This window comes from Haematobia irritans, chromosome 2 (assembly GCF_050003625.1).
Source record: "Haematobia irritans isolate KBUSLIRL chromosome 2, ASM5000362v1, whole genome shotgun sequence".
In the NCBI taxonomy this organism is placed as follows: Eukaryota; Metazoa; Arthropoda; class Insecta; order Diptera; family Muscidae; genus Haematobia; species Haematobia irritans.
In genome coordinates this window covers 184,292,563-184,313,736 of record NC_134398.1, presented here as the reverse complement: position 1 = coordinate 184,313,736, position 21,174 = coordinate 184,292,563, and the positions used below count along the sequence as shown (strand labels likewise).

Genomic DNA, 21,174 nt, shown 5'->3' with positions numbered 1-21,174 from the left:
ATGAAGTTATGCTCTCTTCTAAACCGAAATCAACTTTTAAATTTCGTGTTTTCTTTATATCGACTTTGTAAATAATTAACTAAAAGTTAAGCCTTTGTATATATATAGTAGACAAGAAACGAAGTTAGCAAGAAAATATTTTGCACAGATAATTTCTTTGGGGAGGCAACCATATATATCAGCGAAAATAAACTTTGGATGTGGAGAAGTTCTTTTTTGAATTTAGTTTCTAGGACAACTAAAATTTCACACAAGTTTAGAAAATCTATTTTCATTTCAATGGCCCGAATAAAAATTCCCAAATTAGATATAATAAAATACCATAAATTTTTATGATTCCTTGACAAAGTATTTAATACTCTAAAAGTAAATTGAAAATGAGTCACAGTTCATTGATTATTGTCTTCGATATGATTGTCTTTTTTTTTCTTTTAAATTTTTGGCCAACATATTTTTTGGTTCTGTTGTTTTTTTTTTTTTTTTGCACTAAAACTCAAACAAACCCAATTTGGCAAATCGTTTAAATGGTGATTTTAAAATTTTAATGGTTGTCAGCATCTGTCTTCGAATTTAAGCTGCTAAAATTCTTGGCAATATCCTATAAAATTTCTTTACAAAGTTTTGTCCTTCTCCTTTCCATGGGGGCATTTAAGTTCCCCTCACAATTCAGCATGGGAAGACATTTTTAATCTGACAGAGAATTCCTGCTGGGTGAGATAATATTTAATTATTATGAGCTTTTCTTCCGTTGATTGTGTTTAAATTGCTTGGATATGACATAATAGGATTTCAAATATTACTCTTCAATGGCTTAATAATTGCATTTTTGGCCAATGACCAAATTGGACATTAATGGCTTTCCGTTTGGATGTTAACGGACACTACAATTATGGCAATTAATTTCGTAGAATCTCAAGTGTAAAATTAGGAAATTATTGTTTTTATATCCCATAACATTTATGGGGTGAGGGCAAAATAAATTAGATTTAAAAAAAATCCCGCCCATATCAATCCCAAGATTTTGTTACGCTCTAATACGCATATTAGAAACAAATATCATCTTCACATTTAATGTGTAAATTATACACATACATATTTTTTAATATATAATAATAATAATAATACTTTTTAATAGCCAGTTAATTTCTTAAGAATATGGTCCATGCCTGCTGGATTATCAGCTGGAACCATATGGCCAGCACGATTAATCCAGAACATAGTAAATTTACGGGCACTCTTTTCATAACCCTCCAAAACGCGGTCAACGCTAATACCCAAACGGGGAGCATTTAGATATTCATCACGATAGCTCCAACGCATTTTCTCAATCCAATTGACAGTACCAGGAGTTGCACAAATTAAATCCAGTTGACCAGAGAATACAGCCACATCCAAATCGGTTTTATCCAAAAGTTCATTCACTACAAAAAAATAAAGGTCAGTATGAAATTTCGATAAAGGTTCTACAAATAAATCATTTGCACAGAAAAAATGTCGTGATTTCAAAATTTTATTTGTATATAAAATGTTCGGAAAATTTCTATGGAAAAATTTCCTAAAATTTTATTTCTATAGAAAATGTTTGACAAAATTTTAATTTGAAAGAAAATTTTGGTCAACATTTGAATTCTACAGAAAATTTAGTCAAATTTTATTTTACAGAAAATTTTATCAAAATTTTGCTTCTAAGGAAATGTTTCTCAACATTTAATTTCATTTCATTTAATTTTATTTCTAAAAAACAATTCTCGAAAACTTTATTTTTATACAAAATTTTCTCCAAAGTTTTATTTTTATACAAAATTATCTCCTTTTTATTTTTATAGAAAATTTTTAAAAAATTTTATGTAAATATAATATTTTCTCAAAATTGTATGTTATTGCTGTACAAAATTTTCTCTATTTTTTTTCTACACAAAATTTTCCCAAAATTTTATTTCAATAGAAAATTTTTGCAAAATTGTATTGCTCTAGAAATTTTTCTCACAATGGTATTTCTATAGAAATTTTTTTATATAGAAATTTTTTTTACAACTTTCGGGAATTTTTTTTAATTGATTTTTTTTTGGAATAATTGTATTTCTATTTTATTGCAATTTTCGCAACATTTCCGCAGAAAATTTTATCAAAATTTTATTTCTATAGAAAATTTTCTCAATACTTTATTTCTATAGAAAATTTTGTCAATATTTTATTTCTAAAGAAAATTTTCTCAAAATATTATTTCTATAGAAAATTTTCCGTTTTGTTTTTTTATTGTTGATTTGTACTTCAATCGTATTTGTTGTTTTGATCTTAGCTTTAAAACCATTGTGTTGACTAAACTACAAAAGTAGCTTAACCAACAGGGAAAAAGAATGTTTGTCATATGTATTTGGGCAAAGCCCTATAGACTGCAAGATGGTTGGATGGACGCACGTTTCGGTATTCCTCATCAGCATCCTCTACTTGCAGCAAAACTATCAACCAATTATCAGAATAAATTCGGGTAGTTCACTAAACCCAAAGTGAACCACACTTGAACCTTCCGAAAAAAGGTTGTAACACATCGAAATATTGCTCTAAGACCCCATAAAGAATATATATTTTGGGTCGTGGTGAAATTCTGGGTCGATCTGAGCATGTCCGTCCGTTCGTCCGTCCTTCCGTCCGTCTGTTGAAATCACGCTAACTTCCGAACGAAACAAGCTATCGACTTGAAACTTGGCACAAGTAGTTTTTATTGATGTAGGTATTGCAAATGGGCCATATCGGTCCACTTTTACGTATAGTCCCCATATAAACGGACCCCCAAATTTCGCTTGCAGACCCTATAAGAGAAGCAAATTTCATCCGATCCGGCAGAAATTTGGTACATGGTGTTAGTATATGGTCTTTAACAACCATGCAAAAATTGAACCCCATATAAACCGATTCCCAGATTTGGCTTGCGGAGCCTCTAAGAGAAGAAAGTTTCATCCGATCCGGCTGAAATTTGGAACATGGTGTTAGTATATGGTCTCTAACAACCATGCAAAAATTGGTCCATATCGGTCCACTGTTACGTATAGCCCCCATATAAACGGACCCCCAAATTTCGCTTGCAGACCCTATAAGAGAAACAAATTTCATCCGATCCGAAATTTGGTACATGATGTTGCTATATGGTCTCTAACAACCATGCAAAAAATGGTCCACATGGGTTCATAATTATATATAGCCCCCATATAGACCGATCCCCAGATTTGGCTCAAAGAGAAACAAATTTCATCCGATCCGAATTAAATTTGGTGCATCATATTTTATATGGTCTCTAGCAACCATGCTAAAATTGGTCCACATCGGTCTATAATTATATATAGCCCCCATATAAACCGATCCTCGGATTTGGCTTACGGAGGCTCAAAGAGAAACAAATTTTATCCGATCCGACTGAAATTTGGTACATGATGTCGGTATATGGTCTCTAACAACCATGCTAAAATTATATATAGGCCCCATATAAACCGATCCCCGGATTTGGCTTACAGAGGCTCAAAGAGAAACAAATTTCATCCGATCCGACTGAAAGTTGGTACTTGATATTTTATATGGTCTCTAACAACCATGCAAAAAATGATCCACATCGGCTCATAATTATATATAGTCCCCATATAAACCGATCCCCAGATTTGGCATGCGGAGCCTCTAAGAGAAGCAAATTTCATCCGATCCGGTTGAAATTTGGTACGTGGTATTGGTATATGGTCTCTAACAACCGTTCGAGAATTGGTCCATATCGGTCCATAATTATATATAGCCCCCATATAAACGGTCCTCCAGATTTGACCTCCGGAGCCTCTTGGAGGAGCAAAATTCATCCGATCCGGTTTAAATTTGGTACGTGGTATTGGTATATGGTCTCTAACAATCGTGCCAGAATTGGTCCATATCGGTCCATAATTATATATAGCCCCCATATAAACCGTCCTCCAGATTTGACATCCGGAGCCTCTTGGAGGAGCAAAATTCATCCGATTCTGTTCAAATTTGGAACGTGTTGTTAGTATATGGCCGCTAACAACCATACCAATAATGGTCCATATCGGTCTATAGTTATATATAGCCGATCCCCAATCACACAAAGATTGGTCCATATCGGTTCATAGTCATTGTTACCACTCGAGCCAAAAATAATCAACCAAAATTTTATTTCTATAGAAAATTTTGTCAAAATTTTATTTCTATAGAAAATTTTGTCAAAATTTTATTTCTATAGAAAATTTTGTTAAAATTTTATTTCTATGGAAAATTTTTTAAAATTTTGTTTTGTACGTATGGACTTACTTACAATTTAGAAGACGGTGTTAGGAGGTTTTAAGATACCTTGCCATCGGCAATCGTTACCGCAACCCAAGTAATTCGATTGTGGATGGCAGTGTTTAGAAGAAGTTTCTACGCAATCCATGGTGGAGGGTACATAAGCTTCGGCCTGGCCGAACTTACGGCCGTATATACATGTTTGTTTTATAAAATTTTCTCAAAATTTTATTTATATAGAAAATTTTTGCAAAATTTTCGCAAAGTTTTATTTCTATAGAAACTTTTCGGGAAATTTTATTTGTATTAAAAATTTAGTCTAAATTTCAGTTCTATTGAAAATTTTCGAAAAATTTTATTTATATACAATTTTAGTGCAAAATTTTATTTCTACAGAAAATGTTGTTAACATTTTATTTTAGTAGACAATTTTCACAAAATTTTATTTTTGCAGAAAGTTATATCAAAATTTTATTTCTGCAGAGAATTTTATCAAAATTTTATTTTTAGAAAAAATTTTAGTACTTTTTTATTTCTACCGAAAATTTTCAAAAATCTTATTTCTATTGAAAATATTCAAATTGTATTTCCATAGAAAATTTTGTCAACATTTTATTTCTATGTACAATTTTGTCAAAATTTTTTTATTTTTATAGAAAGTTTATTTTTTTTTTTTTTACTAAAGTTTCACAATTTTTTTTCTGTAAAAAATTTTCTCACAACTTTATTTCGACAGAAAATTTTCTCACAGTTTTATAATTTATAATTATGTCAACATTTTATTTCTCAAATTTTTTTTCTATAGAAAATTTTCGCAAAATTTTATTTCTATAGAAAAATTTAGTCAAAATTGTATTTCTATAGAAAAATTTTGTCAAAATTGTATTTCTATTGAAAAATTTTGTCAAAATTGTATTTCTATAGAAAAATTTTGTCAAAACATTGCTATAGACAATTTTCTAAAAATATTATTTCTAAAACAAAATTTGCAAAATTGTATTTCCATAGAAAATTTTCACACACTTTTATTTCTACAGATAAATTTGTGAAAATTTGAATTTGAATAGAATTTTTTTTTAATTTATTTGTATAGGATTTGTTTTCAAAACTTCATTTCTATAGAAATGTTGAAAAAAAATCAATAATAAAATTTTTATAAAATTGTTATATCTGTAGTTTTTTTTTCAATATTTTTTTTTAATATGTTGTGTATGTATGTTTATATTGTTTGTATGTAAATAAAAATCTTACCAACATGAATAACTGGCTTCATGAAATCACCCATAAGGCGAGAGAAGGTGCTACTACTTTGGGAACCCCATTTAATGTTAGAAGGAATTTCTAAAGCTTCACTCACAGGGCCACGCATAAGATCATCCAACATTTTATCACGATCTTCGTCAATGTCGAAACGAACCAGAGTTCTATATAAACGTTCTGGAATAATAATAATTTGGTATAATATTTTCCAGATATTCTCATCAACTTATTCTTACCCATATAATTGTTATTTCGCAATAACATTCTTGTATAAGCATCACCACGAGTAGGCTTCTCAATATTGTAAAAGTCAACACCTTTGGATTCTCTTAACAAAACTGATTGAGTAGAACTCCATTGCAAAGTAGCCTGAGTCCATTTTTCCTGTTCTACCAATTCCAAAGTTTTATTAGCTGCAACCATAATATTTTCATAGCCATCTTGGTCAACAATACCCTGTAAGGGAATAATAGATTTAAAAAAATTTTTCTAATAAACAAATACGCCAATCGAAATGTTAACTACAATTCCCTAATGTTGTTAGAGTATTTTCATTAATGGCAAACATAATTTCTTTGAAGACAAAAATAGCATGGTTGTCATAACTTAAAGGTTATTTAATCCAAAAAAAAATAAATACTCACAATGAGGGAATTTGGCTTTTTCTACCCGTAGAGAAAGATTATGATCACCCCAAACAAGGGAAACCTGTAACATATTTGTCGCAACCATTTTATTTTCTCAGGAATTAAGTATTTGGTTTCGAAAAAAAGGTTATGTTTGACGTGAAAATAATATTTTTGTTGCAAACATTTTTCATTTTCACCGTCAAAAAATAAAATTATGCTTTTGAAACATGTTTGGTATGATCATATTCCTCCTCTGGATGCAATTTCATATCAAATCTAAATATATCCTTCGAATTCTTACCATATTCAATAACAAAGGAGCCCATGATAAAACCGAGTCAATGGGTGAAGTCCATGGATCACCCAAGGCAACAGACTTAAAATTAGATTTCAACTCATTACGTTGTATAGCATAATACAATTCCAAGGCAAATTCTGGAGCCATTTTACCACCATAACTTTCACAGAAAATGTGCAAGGGGACATCTTCGAATTCGGGATGCAATTTGTAGAAACCCTTCATGAATTCAACCAAATCTTTAGCAATTTGATTATTGCTCGAGGTCAATTGCAAGACATTGTCAACATAGGAGAAGCCACTGCCGACCGGATTGTCAATGAAGATGACATTCATATCCTTAACCCAAGTCCAATTACGATATTCCCCTTCAAGAGTCAATGGCCCCAACTCTTCGAAATTACCATAACCAGTGGAAGAAGCTCCAGGACCACCTTGCAACCAAATAGCCAAAGGACGTTGTGTATAATGGGAGACATCAGCTGTCGTATAATACAACCAATAGAACATATGGGCTCCACTACGGACATCAACCCATCCCCAATCTTGTTCACCAGGGCCATAGCCAACTTTAGCTATAAAGAATATAGAAAAATCATATTCATAATCAAATGTCGGTAATATTTTTATGAAAATAAAATAATGCCACATTTTCTAAAACTCTGTTGAAAATTATTTTTTATGTAAAAAAATGTGTAAGCTTTTCTTTTGAAAAAAAAAAAAATTGGAAAAAATTGCTAGAAATGAAACCTACATTTACTTAAAAAATATTTTATTTTTAATAAATTGTTTTGAAAGAGTTTGCCAGAAATGGAACCTACACACAAAAAATTTTTCTGATTCAATCACGAAATTAATTGATCGAATTTTTTAATTGAAATGTCTTCAATCACAGAAATGATAGTATCAATTTAAAAATTAATTGGCATTCAATTAAAAAATTTGTTGATTCAATTAAATTTTTATTTGAACATTTTCTAAAACTCAATTAAGATTTTAATTGGAAAAATGTTCGTGAAATTTTTTTCTGTGTACATTTACTTAAAAGATATTTTTTTTTTTGTTTGAAATAAAAACAAAACAAATATAATTAAATTTATTAAATAAAAAATTTAAACAAAAGACGGAAAGATAGGAAGAGAAATTAAGCTCATAATAAAAACAAATAACAGTTGAACATTGGCAAAGAAAAACTGCAATGATCTTACAATTTGATATACAAGGTGGCTAGTTTGTTTTTCACCCAACTTCCGTTTGCTATCATTTCTAAACCAATAATCTGACAAAAGCATTTTGGTCTTTTGCATTCAGAAATAAAATTATTCGAGATGAACTTCAAGCATGATAGTTTGATAGTGGCTATGGTTAGAGGCATCCAGCATTTAAATATGAATAAATCTCTTCATATTTTCCCCAATTACTGAATTTGGCATTTTGCCGATGAAAAGCTATTCCAAGTTCATTGAAATGATTTACTTGAAAAAAGCTATTCCAAGTTCATTGAAATGATTTACTTGAAAAAAGGTCAACTGAAAATGGACATCTTCGATTGGCCAAAAGCGTCGCCGATGGTAATTGTGTGGGCATAACGGCCCATGGTCACTCCCCGCTTATAATCATTGAACGGTAGGTCAATACAAAGGCCGAAAATAATCGGGAAAATGTCCCAAAGACAGTATTAAAGCCATGGACAAACAGGCATTTCGGCAGCAAATCATGGTCATTCCAACAGGACTCCGTACCAAGAATGTTTTAAAAAGGAGGTCCCTTGCTTCATTTCTACCGCACAACGGTTACCAAAATCTCCAAATCACAATCCGTTGGACTTTTGCGTCTAGGACATTTTGGCGAAAAAAGTTGGCGCTAAAAATACCAAAGTATCGATTATCTCAAGGTCGCGCGTTCCCGGGAATAAGCCAACATACCGAAGAGCCACTTTTGAGCGGTGTGGGATGACTTTGTTAGGTTTTAAGACCATAATTCGTGCCGAATGTATTCTAAAGGATTCTAAAATTGGATGTCATTTCTATGCAAAATGAAAATTTTATTTCTACAGAAAATTTTCTGAAAATTTTATCTCTATAAAAAATTTTTCTGAAAATTTTATTTCTATAAAAAATTTTCTAAAATTTTTATTTCTTTGGAATTTTTCCAAAAATTTAATTTCTATAGAAAATTTTCTGAAAATTTTATTTCTATAGATAATTATCTGAAGTTTTTTTAAAAGAAATTTTTTTTAAATTTAATTTCTATAGAAAATTTTTTGAAAATTTTATTTCTTAAAAAAATTATTTCTAAAAATTTCTATATTTTCTAAAAATGTAATTTCTATAGACAATTTTCTAAAACTTTTGTTTATATAGAAATTTTTCTGAAAATTTTATTTCTCTAGAAAATTTTCTGAAATCTGTATTTCTATAGAAAATTTTCCGAAAATTTTATTTCTATAGAAAACTTTCTGAAAATTTTATTTCTATAGAAAATTTTCGTAAAATTTTATTTCTGTAGAAAAATTTTCGTAAAATTTTCTTTCTATAGAAAATTTTCTGAAAATGTTATTTCTATAAAAAATGGTCTGAAGATTTTATTTCTTTAGAAAATTTTCTGAAAATGTTATGAAACTTTGATTTTTATAGATAGTTTTTATTTCTATAGAAAATTTTCAGAAAATTTTATTTCTATAGAAAATTTTCTGAAAATTTTATTTCTAAAGAAAATTTTATTTTTATATAAGTTTATGTATATAGAAAAATTTCCGAAAATACTGTTTCTATAGAAAATTCTCTGAAAATTTTATTTCTTTAGAAAATTTTGCCAATTTTTTTTTTCTATACAAAATCAAAATTTTATTTCTACAGAAAATTTTCTGAAAAATTTATTTATATAAAAATTGTTCTAAAATTTTTATTTTTTGGAAATTTTCCAAAAATTTCATTTCTATAGAAAATTTTATTTCTATAGAAAATTTTCTGAGTTTTTTTTAATAGAAAATTTTTTAAAAATTTAATTTCTATAGAACATTTTTTGAACATTTTATTTCTTAAAAAAAATGAAAATTTTATTTCTACAGAAAATTTTCTGAAAATTTTATTTATATAAAAAATTTTCTAAAATTTTTATTTCTTTGAAAATTTTCTGAAAATTTTATTTATATAGAAAATATTCTGAAAATTTCTATAGAAATAGAAAATTTTCTGCAATTTTTTTCTATAGAAATTTTTTTAAAAATTTTATTTCAATAGAAAATTTCGTTTCTATTGAACATTTTATTTCTATAGAAAATTTCGTTGCTATTGAAAATTTTATTTCTATAGAAAATTTTCTGAAATTTTTATTTCTATAGAAATTTTTCTTGAAAATTCTATAGAACATTTTTTGAAAAATTTTTTTTCTATAGAAAATTTTCTAAAAATTTCATTTCTATAGAAAACTTTCTGAAAATTCATTTCTGTAGAAAACTTTCGAAAAATTTTATTTCCATGGAAAATTTTCTCAAAATTTTATTTTCATAGAAAATGTTCGGAAAATTTTATTTCTATAGAAAATGTCTTAATCTTTCATATACCATTAATGGAGAGAGTGCAATTCACTTTGAATTAATTTTATTTCTGTCCGATACTATATTTTTATGATTGAGTTTTATAAAAAAGCTAATTGTATCAGTCAATTTAATAAAGGGTGATACGGTCAATATTTGGTCAAGGGAAAACGCGTGTAAATCGGTGAAATCATTTATTTAAAAAATCAAATTAAATTTCTTTTTCAAGTTCAATTAGTATAAAATTCAGGAAAAATATTCAGTTAGGCTTTCGCTTTTCCAAATCCGAATTGCCGGACCCCACGCTTGACACCTGCCATCAGATTTTGTACAGCCACCTTGTCCACCTTCTTCGCCGCAGAAAGCCAGTTTGCCTTGAACTGCTGCTCGTCCTTAGCAGTTTTTTTGGTCTTCTTTAGGTTCCACTTGACAATAGCCCAGTATTTCTCAATTGGGCGAAGCTCTGGCGTGTTGGGAGGTTTCTTGTCCTTGGGAACCACCTGCACGTTGTTGGCGGTCACTCCATGGCCTTTTTACCGTAATGGCAAAATGCCAAAGCAGTACGGAACAACCGTGTTTCTTCAGGAAAGGCAGCAGACGTTTATTCAAACATTCTTTCACGTAAATTTCTTGGTTGACAGTCCCGGAAGCTATGAAAATGCTGCTTTTTGAGCCACAGGTACAGATGGCTTGCCAAACCAGATATTTCTTTGCAAACTTTGACAGTTTTATGTGCTTGAAAATATCTGCTACCTTTCCCCTTCCTTTTGCCGTATAAAACTCCTGTCCCGGAAGCTGCTTGTAGTCGGCTTTGACGTAGGTTTCGTCGTCCATTACCACGCAGTCAAACTTCGTCAGCATCGTCGTGTACAGCCTCCGGGATCGCGCTTTGGCCGTCGTATTTTGTTTATCATCGCGATTTGGAGGCACTACCTTCTTGTAAGTCGATAGTCCGGCTCGTTTTTTGGCTCGATGCACGGTTGTAGACGATACACCCAGCTTATTTGCGGCATCTCGGAGAGAGCGGTTAGGGTTTCGCTTGAAACTACCGGCAACTCTCTTTGTCGTCTCAACGGCTTCCGGTTTTCGATTTCCCCCCGATCCAGAATTCCTGGCTGTCGACAAACGTTCCCCAAACACTTTAATTACATTTGTAATGGTTGATTTGGCAACTTTTAGCGATTTTGCCAGCTTTGCGTGCGAGTAGCTCGGATTTTCGCGATGCGCGAGCAAAATTTTGATACGCTGCTCTTCTTGCTTGGACGGCATTTTGACAACTGAAGAGTGAATTCCAAAATCAAAATAGGAGCAACATTCTACACATACACACCTTCAAAATGAGGGGTGTTCAGGTTTTTTAAATGCAAAATTGAAAGAAATACGTCAAGTTTATATTGACCAAATTTTGACCGTATCACCCTTTATATTACATTTTAAATATCAATCAACATTTTAATTAGAAAAATTTTATATAGAAAATGTTGGCAAAATTTTCATTTCTATTGAAAATTATCTTAAAAATGTAATTCCACAGAAAATGCTATAATTTTTCTTACACTAATTCTGTCTGATATATTTTATTTTTATGTTTGTAATCAATAATTCGTTTAACAGTTTTTACATTACCATATTCATGAAATCATTCATGTTATAAATTATACACAAATATTTAAAGATAATCTAAATTTTTTTTCGTGATTGATAATCTTATCATCACAATATTTCGAACACTACTGTTAACTATTGTCGCTAATTATAAACAACAAATATCAAGCAATAGTATGTTATATCTTTTTCATATAGGTATCTTGAACTTTTCTGTTCTATTGCCTTATATTTTCACAGTGAACTATGGTAGCATTATTGTTAGGAGATAAGAGAAAAAGATTTCTAAAATAAAGAATCAATAAATAAAACTGATAAGCAATGATTTACAAACAAAGTGAAAAGAAATGTCACACATTGCATGAGAAAGCCTTTAAAAATTCTTCAAATAAATTAAATAAATAAAGTATTAATTTTTGCAATCAAGAAGTATTTAGGGAAACAATAATTCAAGTATTAAAACTCTTATATAATATGAGAAAATTTTAATGATGTACTTGTATATAGGATTTCCTTGAATTGTAACGCGACTCACTCATCGTATAAAATCACTTGAAGAGTCTTTTCAAAAACACTCCAAAATATAAATGTATTAAAGTCTTATACGCAAATGCAGCGATTACAATTTTTTCATGTTATTTGAGTGTTCCAGTACTTGAGATATATTTTTTTATGAATATCTCTTGATTGCAGAAATTAATACTTTTTAATTTATTGTGACTAAAGTGGTTATTTTCCAATGCATCCTATAGTATATCTTTTTCGTTTCTCGGTAAATCATTTTTTTATCAGTTTTATTTTTGAAATCTTGTTCTCTTATCAACTTAATAATATAGTTCCATCTGAAAATTTAAAGGTTAAGATACACATATGAAGCAATTGCTGTTCAATGCGATTTACTGATTATAATAATTTACTGATTATACTGACCAGTTGTAGACAAAATAATATGATGATTAGATTAGAAATCACCAAATGTAGATTTTCATTATTTCTTGAACAGTAGTTTACAAAACACATCTCATACAATAAATGGAAAAAGATGGTAAGGTAAAATAATTTCAGCAATTTTTAATTACCAATCTGGAACAAGAAGTGTATAAGGGCCTTTTTGAAACAAATCGGAAAAACTATTTTATTTAGATAAATAAAAGTTATACGAAAATAAAATCATACAACGATTTCGAAATTATTTATCGAATTTTTTCTATAAAATTTTCTTTACAATATAAAACGTGTAAAATTTTTTTTTTTAATAAACAAAATATTTACACAAAATTTGTAGAAATATAGTTTTTAAAATAAATTCAATTTTGTTTTTTTTTTTTTTGTATGTCTCGAGTGAGCGGGAAAAGGCGGAAACAATTTATTTAAAATATTCACAGCAAATAGAGAATACCTCTGACCACTTTTGCCAGCATATTTCTGGCTCTTGTCCCCAAATTGGGACGCTTTTGGTTCTAAAAATCCCCAATTTAAATTAAAATTCCTCACAAAAATCTCCAACACATGTTTGACAAGTTTATATAAAAACAATAAAAAAACAAGTAAGGAAAGTCTAAAGTCAGGCGGGGCCGACTTTATTATACCCTGCACCACTTTGTAGATCTAAATTTTCGATACCATATCACATCCGTCAAATGTTTTGGGGCTATATATAAAGGTTTGTCCCAAATACATACATTTAAATATCACCCGATCTGGACCGAATTAGACAGACTTCTACAAAATCTATAGACTCAAAATTTAAGTCGGCTAATGCACTAGGGTGGAACACAATGTTAGTAAAAAAATATGGGAAACATTTAAATCTGAAGCAATTTTAAGGAAACTTTGCATAAGTTTATTTATGATTTATCGCTCGATATATATGTATTAGACGTTTAGGAAAATTAGTCATTTTTACAACTTTTCGACTAAGCAGTGGCGATTTTACAAGGAAATTTTTGGTATTTTGACCATTTTTGTCGAAATCAGAAAAACATATATATGGGAGCTATATCTAAATCTGAACCGATTTCAACCAAATTTGGCATGCATATCAACAATGCTAATTCTACTCTCTGTGCAAAATTTCAACTAAATCGGAGTTACAAATTGGCCTCTGTGGTCATATGAGTGTAAATCGGGCGAAAGCTATATATGGGAGATATATCTAAATCTGAACCGATTTCACCCAAATTTGGCACGCATAGTTACAATGCTAATTCTACTCCCTGTGCAAAATTTCAACTAAATCGGAGTTAAAAATTTGCCTCTGTGGTCATATGAGTGTAAATCGGGCGAAGGCTATATATGGGAGATATATCCAAATCTGAACCGATTTCAACCAAATTTGGCACGCATAGTTACAATGCTAATTCTACTCCCTGTGCAAAATTTCAACTAAATCGGAGTTAAAAATTGGCCTCTGTGGGCAAATGAGTGTAAATCGGACGAAAGCTATATATGGGAGATATATCCAAATCTGAACCGATTTCAACCAAATTTGGCACGCATAGTTACATTGCTAATTCTACTCCCTGTGCAAAATTTCTATACAAAAAAAATTTTGACAAAATTTTCTATAGAAATGAAATTTTAACAAACTTTTCTATAGAAATAAAATTTTGACAAAATTTTCTATAGAAATGAAATTTTAACAAAATTTTCTATAAAAATAAACTTTTAACAAAATTTTTTATAGAAATAAAATTTTGACAAAATTTTCTATAGAAATAAAATTTTGGTAGATTATTTTTGGCTCGAGTGGCAACCATGATTATGAACCGATATGGACCATTTTTTGTGTAATTGGGGATCGGCTATATATAACTATAGACCGATATGGACCAATTTTGGAATGGTTGTTAGAAACCATATACAAACATCATGCACCAACTTTCAGCCGGATCGGATGAAATTTGTTTCTCTTTGAGCCTACGCACGCCAAATCTGGGAATCGGTTTATATATAAGTATGGACCGATTTGGACCAATTTTAGCATGGTTGTTAGAAACCTTATACCAACATCATGCACCAAATTTCAGCCGGATCGGATGAAATTTGCTTCTCTTTGAGGCTCAGCAAGCCAAATCTGGGAATCGGTTTATATGTGGGCTATATATAATTATGGGCCGATGTGGACCAATTTTAGCATGGTTGTTAGAGACCATATACCAACACCATGTACAAAATTTCAGCAGGATCGGATGAAATTTGCTTCTCTTTGAGGCTCAGCAAGCCAAATCGGGGGATCGGTTTATATGGGGGCTATATATAATTATGGCCCGATGTGGACCAATTTTTGCGTGGTTGTTAGAGACCATATACCAACACCATGTACCAAATTTCAGCCGGATCGGATGGCCAATTCTGAGGCTCCGTTTATATGGGGGCTATACGTAAAAGTGGACCGATATTGCCCACTTGCAATACCATCCGACCTACATCAGTAACAACTACTTGTGCCAAGTTTCAAGTCGAAAGCTTGTTTCGTTCGGAAGTTAGCGTGATTTCAACAGACGGACGGATGGACATGCTTAGATCGACTCAGAATTTCATCACGACCCAGAATATATGGGGGTCTTAGATCAATATTTCGATGTGTTACAAACGGAATGACAAAGTTAATATACCCCCCATCCTATGGTGGAGGGCATAAAAACATGTAAGGAAAGTCTATAATTGGACTATTTTATCCTGCACCATTGTCTAAGTTTACATTTTCGATACCATCTCTAATTCTGGAAATTTGTTGGATGTAGTATACAAAGAACCGATTTGGACAAAACTTTTAAGACTTCTTCAAATTCTGCAGACTTAAAATTTAAATTTCGTAAATTTTCATTTATGATTTATCGGTCATTATATATGTATTAGATGTATTGGAAAATTTGAGAAATTTTTAAAAGTTTTCGACTTAGAATTGACAAATTTACAAGGAAAATTTTGGTATTTAGACCATATTTGCCCAAATAGGAAGAACATATCTTTATCTAAATCTCGGCAAATTTTTACTAAATTCAACACACATCGACCAAATGTTAATTGCATTCTCTGTGCAAAATTTCAAAAATTTCGGATTGAAACTTTTGGTCTGCCTGGTCATATGAATCTGTATCAGGCGAATGATATATATGGGAGCTATATCTCAATATAAATCGATTCCACATTTTACAACATTGGCACATTTTACCACATTGTCAATTGTAATCCTTGTGCAAAATTTAAGACAAATTAGGGTAAAACTCTAGCTTGTGAGGCCATATAAGTGCACATCGGGTGAATGTTATATATGGAAGCTATATCTAAATCTGAACCGATTTCTTCCAAAATCAGTAGGGTTCTAATCTGACCCAAATACATACTTCTGCCAAATTTGAAGTCGATTGGACTAAAACTGCGGCCTAGACTTTGATTGCAAAAGCATGTTCACAGACGTGCCTACACGCTCACAAAAAATCGCTTCTGTAACATATACTCCCAACAATATTTTGCTTCAAGCATATATATTTTTGGGTATTGTCCAAATATTTATATGTTTGATCTCTTCCAATATATAATATGTTTGAAAGCATATTAGTCTAAACAATATATGTTTGGGTAGTCTAAGTTCCAAACATTTTGTATTTTTGCATCCAAATTCAATAATGTTGTCTTCCAAAAAACAATATGTTATTATGTGAACATATAATATGTTTGGAAGCATTTTGCACCCAAAAATATTATATGCTTAAAAAAATTCTCCCAAACAATATTGTGCTCAACATTTTATTTATTTATTTATATATTTACAATCATATCGAATTATGAAAATAAACAGGTAATATAGGTGCTAACAACATAGGTTTTCGACCTGAATGCTCAAAATTTTATTTCTGCCCAATTGTATATTCCCCCACATCTTTCTCACTTCAACGAGATTTTTTAGTTCTTAGCACCTTTTTCTGTAATACAAACATTGTATAAGAAATTATTCAATTGTATGATTTTTTGTATGATTTTTTTTATTTTAATTTTACCTTTTGCCGGACGGGGTTCGAACAGCGGACCACACAGTTTGTAAGGATCAAAGAAGTAGCTGATCAATTGCCCAAGGAAAAATAAAATGTTAATTTTGTAATAACAAGCAACAACCACCAACTTAATTCAATATCGCTCCCTGCAAAATAGCGCTCCAAGCTACTAAACACATATATGTTTATAGGCTATTTCTAAATTAATATATGTTTGCATCCAAGCATATTATATTTACAAACATTTTATGTCCCAAACATAATATGTTCTAACATATTAACATATATGTCCCAAACATGTTATGCTAGTTTATGAACATTATATGCTTGCACTCAAAAATATAGTGTTTAAAAATTTGTGTTCCAAACATGTAATGTTTATAGCCAAACATATGAAAAACAGCCTTTTTCATCCGTGTACACGGACGAAAAACACTCTTTTTCATATGTTTGGTCGTAAAAATTATATATAAAAAGAAAATTTCATTATATTTTTGTTATACCAGTGTATACCTAAGGTGAAACATAATAGGTTTGAACAATACAAACAATATTTTGTTTTGACCAATCCTGAAAATATATATGCTTGAAGCAGAATTTGTTTGGGGTATATGTTACAGAAGCGATTTTTTTGAGGGTGTAGATCGACTCAGGATCCGGCCTTGAATATTATTATTAAAGACACCATATGGCTATCCCGTCTCTTTCTGGGTGTTGAAACCAAATGCACTAACTTCAAATGCCCTGATTCTTAGAGGGCATACACTAAAATCCCGTGTCATATTTCAACCGAATCGGATTCCAAGAGGCTTCGCAATTCATATCTGGGGGTTAGTTTATATGGGAACTATACCTAAAAGTGGTTCGATATAGCCCATTTTCAATACCATCCGCTCTACATCAAAATCAGATACTTGCGCCAAGTTTCAAGTCGATTGCTTGTTTCCTATGGAAGTTAGTGTGATTTTAACAGACGGACGGACGAACATCGCTAGAACGACCCAAAATATATGTATATACTTTATCGGGTCTGAGGCCAATATTTCGATGTGTTACAAACAGAATGACAAAGTTAGTATACCTTCATCCTATGGCGTTTTAAATATTTTTAATAAATAAATTTAAAACCGAAAAACCGACTTCATTGAAAAGTTTATCGATTTTGGACAAAAGAAAAAAACTTTAAATCAGAGAAACGCGTCTCCTATGCCAAACAAAACTCGCATTCGTATTTTAAAGACATGGAATTTTTGGCCTCACGACAATACTTTGTTTTTCAGTGCACAGAAATATCTAAAATCAAATTTGAATGGAAAGGGAACATGACGTGAGTCCGACATTGTATTTCAGTTACTCGATTTGACCAGATTTTCAAAAAATTGATAAGTCGAATTTGAAGATTCGAACATTACCGCTCACCATATTCAATAGTAAATAAATATTTCTTAAAACAATATGTTTTATAATAATAAAATTTTGACAAAGATTTCTATATTTATAGAAATGAAATTATGAGAAAATTTTCTATAGAAATAAAATTTTGAGAAAATTTTCTATAGAAATAAAATTTTGACAAAATTTTCTACAGAAATAAAATTTTGACCAAATTTTCCACACAAATAAAATGTTGACAAAATTTTCTATAGAAATAAAATGTTGACAAATTTTCCTATAGAAATAAAATTTAGTCGAATTTGAAGATTCAAAGATTAGCGCTCAACATATTCAATAGTAAATCAATATTTCCTAAAACAAAACTGTAGGTTATGTTAGGTATAGTGGCAGCTCACTTAGACTATTCAAGCCATTGTGATACCACAGTGGTGAACTTTTCTCTTATCACTGAGTGCTGCTCGATTCTATGTTAAGCTCAATGACAAGGGGCCTCCTTTTTCTACACGGATGAAAAAGACTGTTTTTCATATGTTTGGCTATAAACATTATATGTTTGGAACACAAATTTTTAAACACAATATTTTTGAGTGCAAGCATATAATGTTCATAAACTAGCATAACATGTTTGGGACATATATGTTAATATGTTAGAACATATTATGTTTGGGACATAAAATGTTTGTAAATATAATATGCTTGGATGCAAACATATATTAATTTAGAAATAGCCTATAAACATATATGTGTTTAGTAGCTTGGAGCGCTATTTAACAGGGAGCGATATTGAATTAAGTTGGTGGTTGTTGCTTGTTTTTACAAAATTAACATTTTATTTTTCCTTGGGCAATTGATCAGCTCTTCTTTGATCCTTACAAACTGTGTGGTCCGCTGTTCGAATCCCCGTCCGGCAAAAGGTAAAATTAAAATAAAAAAATCATACAATTGAATAATTTCTTCTACAATGTTTGTATTACAGAAAAAGGTGCTAAGAACTAAAAAATATCGTGGAAGTGAGAAAGATGTGGGGGAATATACAATTGGGCAGAAACAAAATTTTGAGCATTCAGGTCGAAAACCTATGTTGTTAGCACCTATATTACCTGTTTATTTTCATAATTCATTATTATTGTAAATATATAAATAAATAAATAAAATTTTGAGCACAATATTGTTTGGGAGATTTTTTTTTAAGCATATAATATTTTTGGGTGCAAAATGCTTCCAAACATATTATATGTTCACATAATAACATATTGTTTTTTGGAAGACAACATTATTGAATTTGGATGCAAAAATACAAAATGTTTGGAACTTAGACTACCCAAACATATATTGTTTAGACCAAAATGCTTTCAAACATATTATATATTGGAAGAGATCAAACATATAAATGTTTGGGCAATACCCAAAAATATATATGCTTGAAGCAAAATATGTTTGGGAGTATATGTTACAGAAGCGATTTTTTGTGAGCGTGTAGCCGAGTCCGAACGGCATTCCACACTGCAGTGAAACCACTTAGAAAAGCTTTGAAACACTCAGACATGTTACTAGCATTACTGAGGCATTGTAAACATTGCACCACGGTGGCTCCATAATGCTAGAAGTGCGCTGGGAATAAAATTTCAGGCAAACTCAGAAAGTAACATTTTCTCTCACGGACAATAAAAACCCTCACGTATACGCAGAGAAGGAATATGATCACCTCAAACATGTTTCAAGAGCAAAATGTTATTTTTGTATGGTGACCATGTAACATGTTTGTCACTAAAACGTTATTTTCTCGTCAAATATAACCTGCTTGCCGAAATCAGATACATGATTTCCGAGAAAATAACATAGTTGCGAAAACCATGTTACATGGTCACCACCCAAAAATAACATTTTGCTCTTAAAACATGTTTGAAGTGATCATATTCCTTCTCTGCGTGTACATTTATGAAGATATTCACAATCATTTTCGTGACCGACAAATATTCTGGTGACACGACGAAACAAAATATTAATTTGTAGTTACATTTTATTATTATTATTTTTTTTTTTCGAAAATTTCCACATCTCATTAAAATTTTCCTTTTGTTATGTATGTCTCCAACATTTTATGACCTAAACGTGGGTATAAAGTTCAATGACTGTACGCATAAGTTCAATATGAACTAACGCAAAAGAATTTTTTCTTACGATTCCCAAAAATAGTAAGAATGAACTATCGTATGGTTAAAATGGTTATGATTTGGCGCCAATTATTTCGTTATTTACTTTTTGTTAATATTTCTTCTATGAGAACGTGTAATTTCACGAGGAAAAGGACACTTTTACTACCGTAAACTATTCCTAATTTTAACCACGTTTTGTGGAAATATCAAAATGTGGAGTATAATTTAGTTCAATTTTCTTGCTATAAAACGGTTTACTTTTTTTCTGTGTATTTCATTAGAGTTGTTTTAAACTACATATCTTTCTTATTAGATTTTAATTGAATCAACTTTTTTTATAGAAACACTGTTTATAATTTCATTTTATTTATCAAAACAATCAAAAATTGTATATCCGTTTTTTTTTTGCTCACTATTCACAATTTCATTTATTTTTTATTGTTTTCACTTTCATTTCGAGTGAACACTCAATCCAATTACCCAATTCAAATGCGATCACACTTCAAACGCCCAAAAACTTACCACTAACAGTAGCAATGGCCACAAAGGCAAACAGCAATATTAGACCACTCTTCATGATGATGGCTAAAATGGTACTGATTGGCAAAATGCCTTAGCCATTTAACATATCGATCACGTTTCTATCGATCGCTTAATCAACCGATGATCTACTTCGTAGATAGAGAAATGGTGGCTTTTAGGTTTTTTTTTTTGGGGGATAATGAAACTACCAATGGTCGTTAGCCATCTGATTAGGCCCACAGAATGATAATTGACCCTTATATTTTATATAATAATTTTATAGGCAACATAAATTGATATCAATTGTATGTACAACAACTTATGTTACTACACTTATTTCTAACATAGGAAGGAAGATAGTTTTAATGATGCCTTGATTATGTAAATTTTGGTAACAAAGGCGTTTGAGGGAAATACATATATAAACGAATAATAAGTCATTAATCAGAAAATTTTCTATAGAAAAATTGTCTATTGATTTCTAAAGAAATAAAAT

General features: G+C 30.5%; 1 protein-coding gene across 1 annotated transcript; it reads right to left on the bottom strand.

Moving 5' to 3' along the window:
• Positions 1-1,063: 1,063 nt before the first annotated feature.
• On the bottom strand, positions 1,064-20,833 carry LOC142226791 (retinoid-inducible serine carboxypeptidase-like). The gene is made up of 5 exons (XM_075297007.1): positions 20,679-20,833; positions 6,469-7,040; positions 5,775-5,994; positions 5,530-5,715; positions 1,064-1,421 (listed from the first exon to the last, which is right to left on the bottom strand). The coding sequence occupies exons 1-5, from the start codon at positions 20,731-20,733 to the stop codon at positions 1,129-1,131; spliced, it is 1,326 nt and encodes a 441-aa protein (XP_075153122.1). The 5' UTR covers positions 20,734-20,833; the 3' UTR covers positions 1,064-1,128.
• Positions 20,834-21,174: the final 341 nt, after the last annotated feature.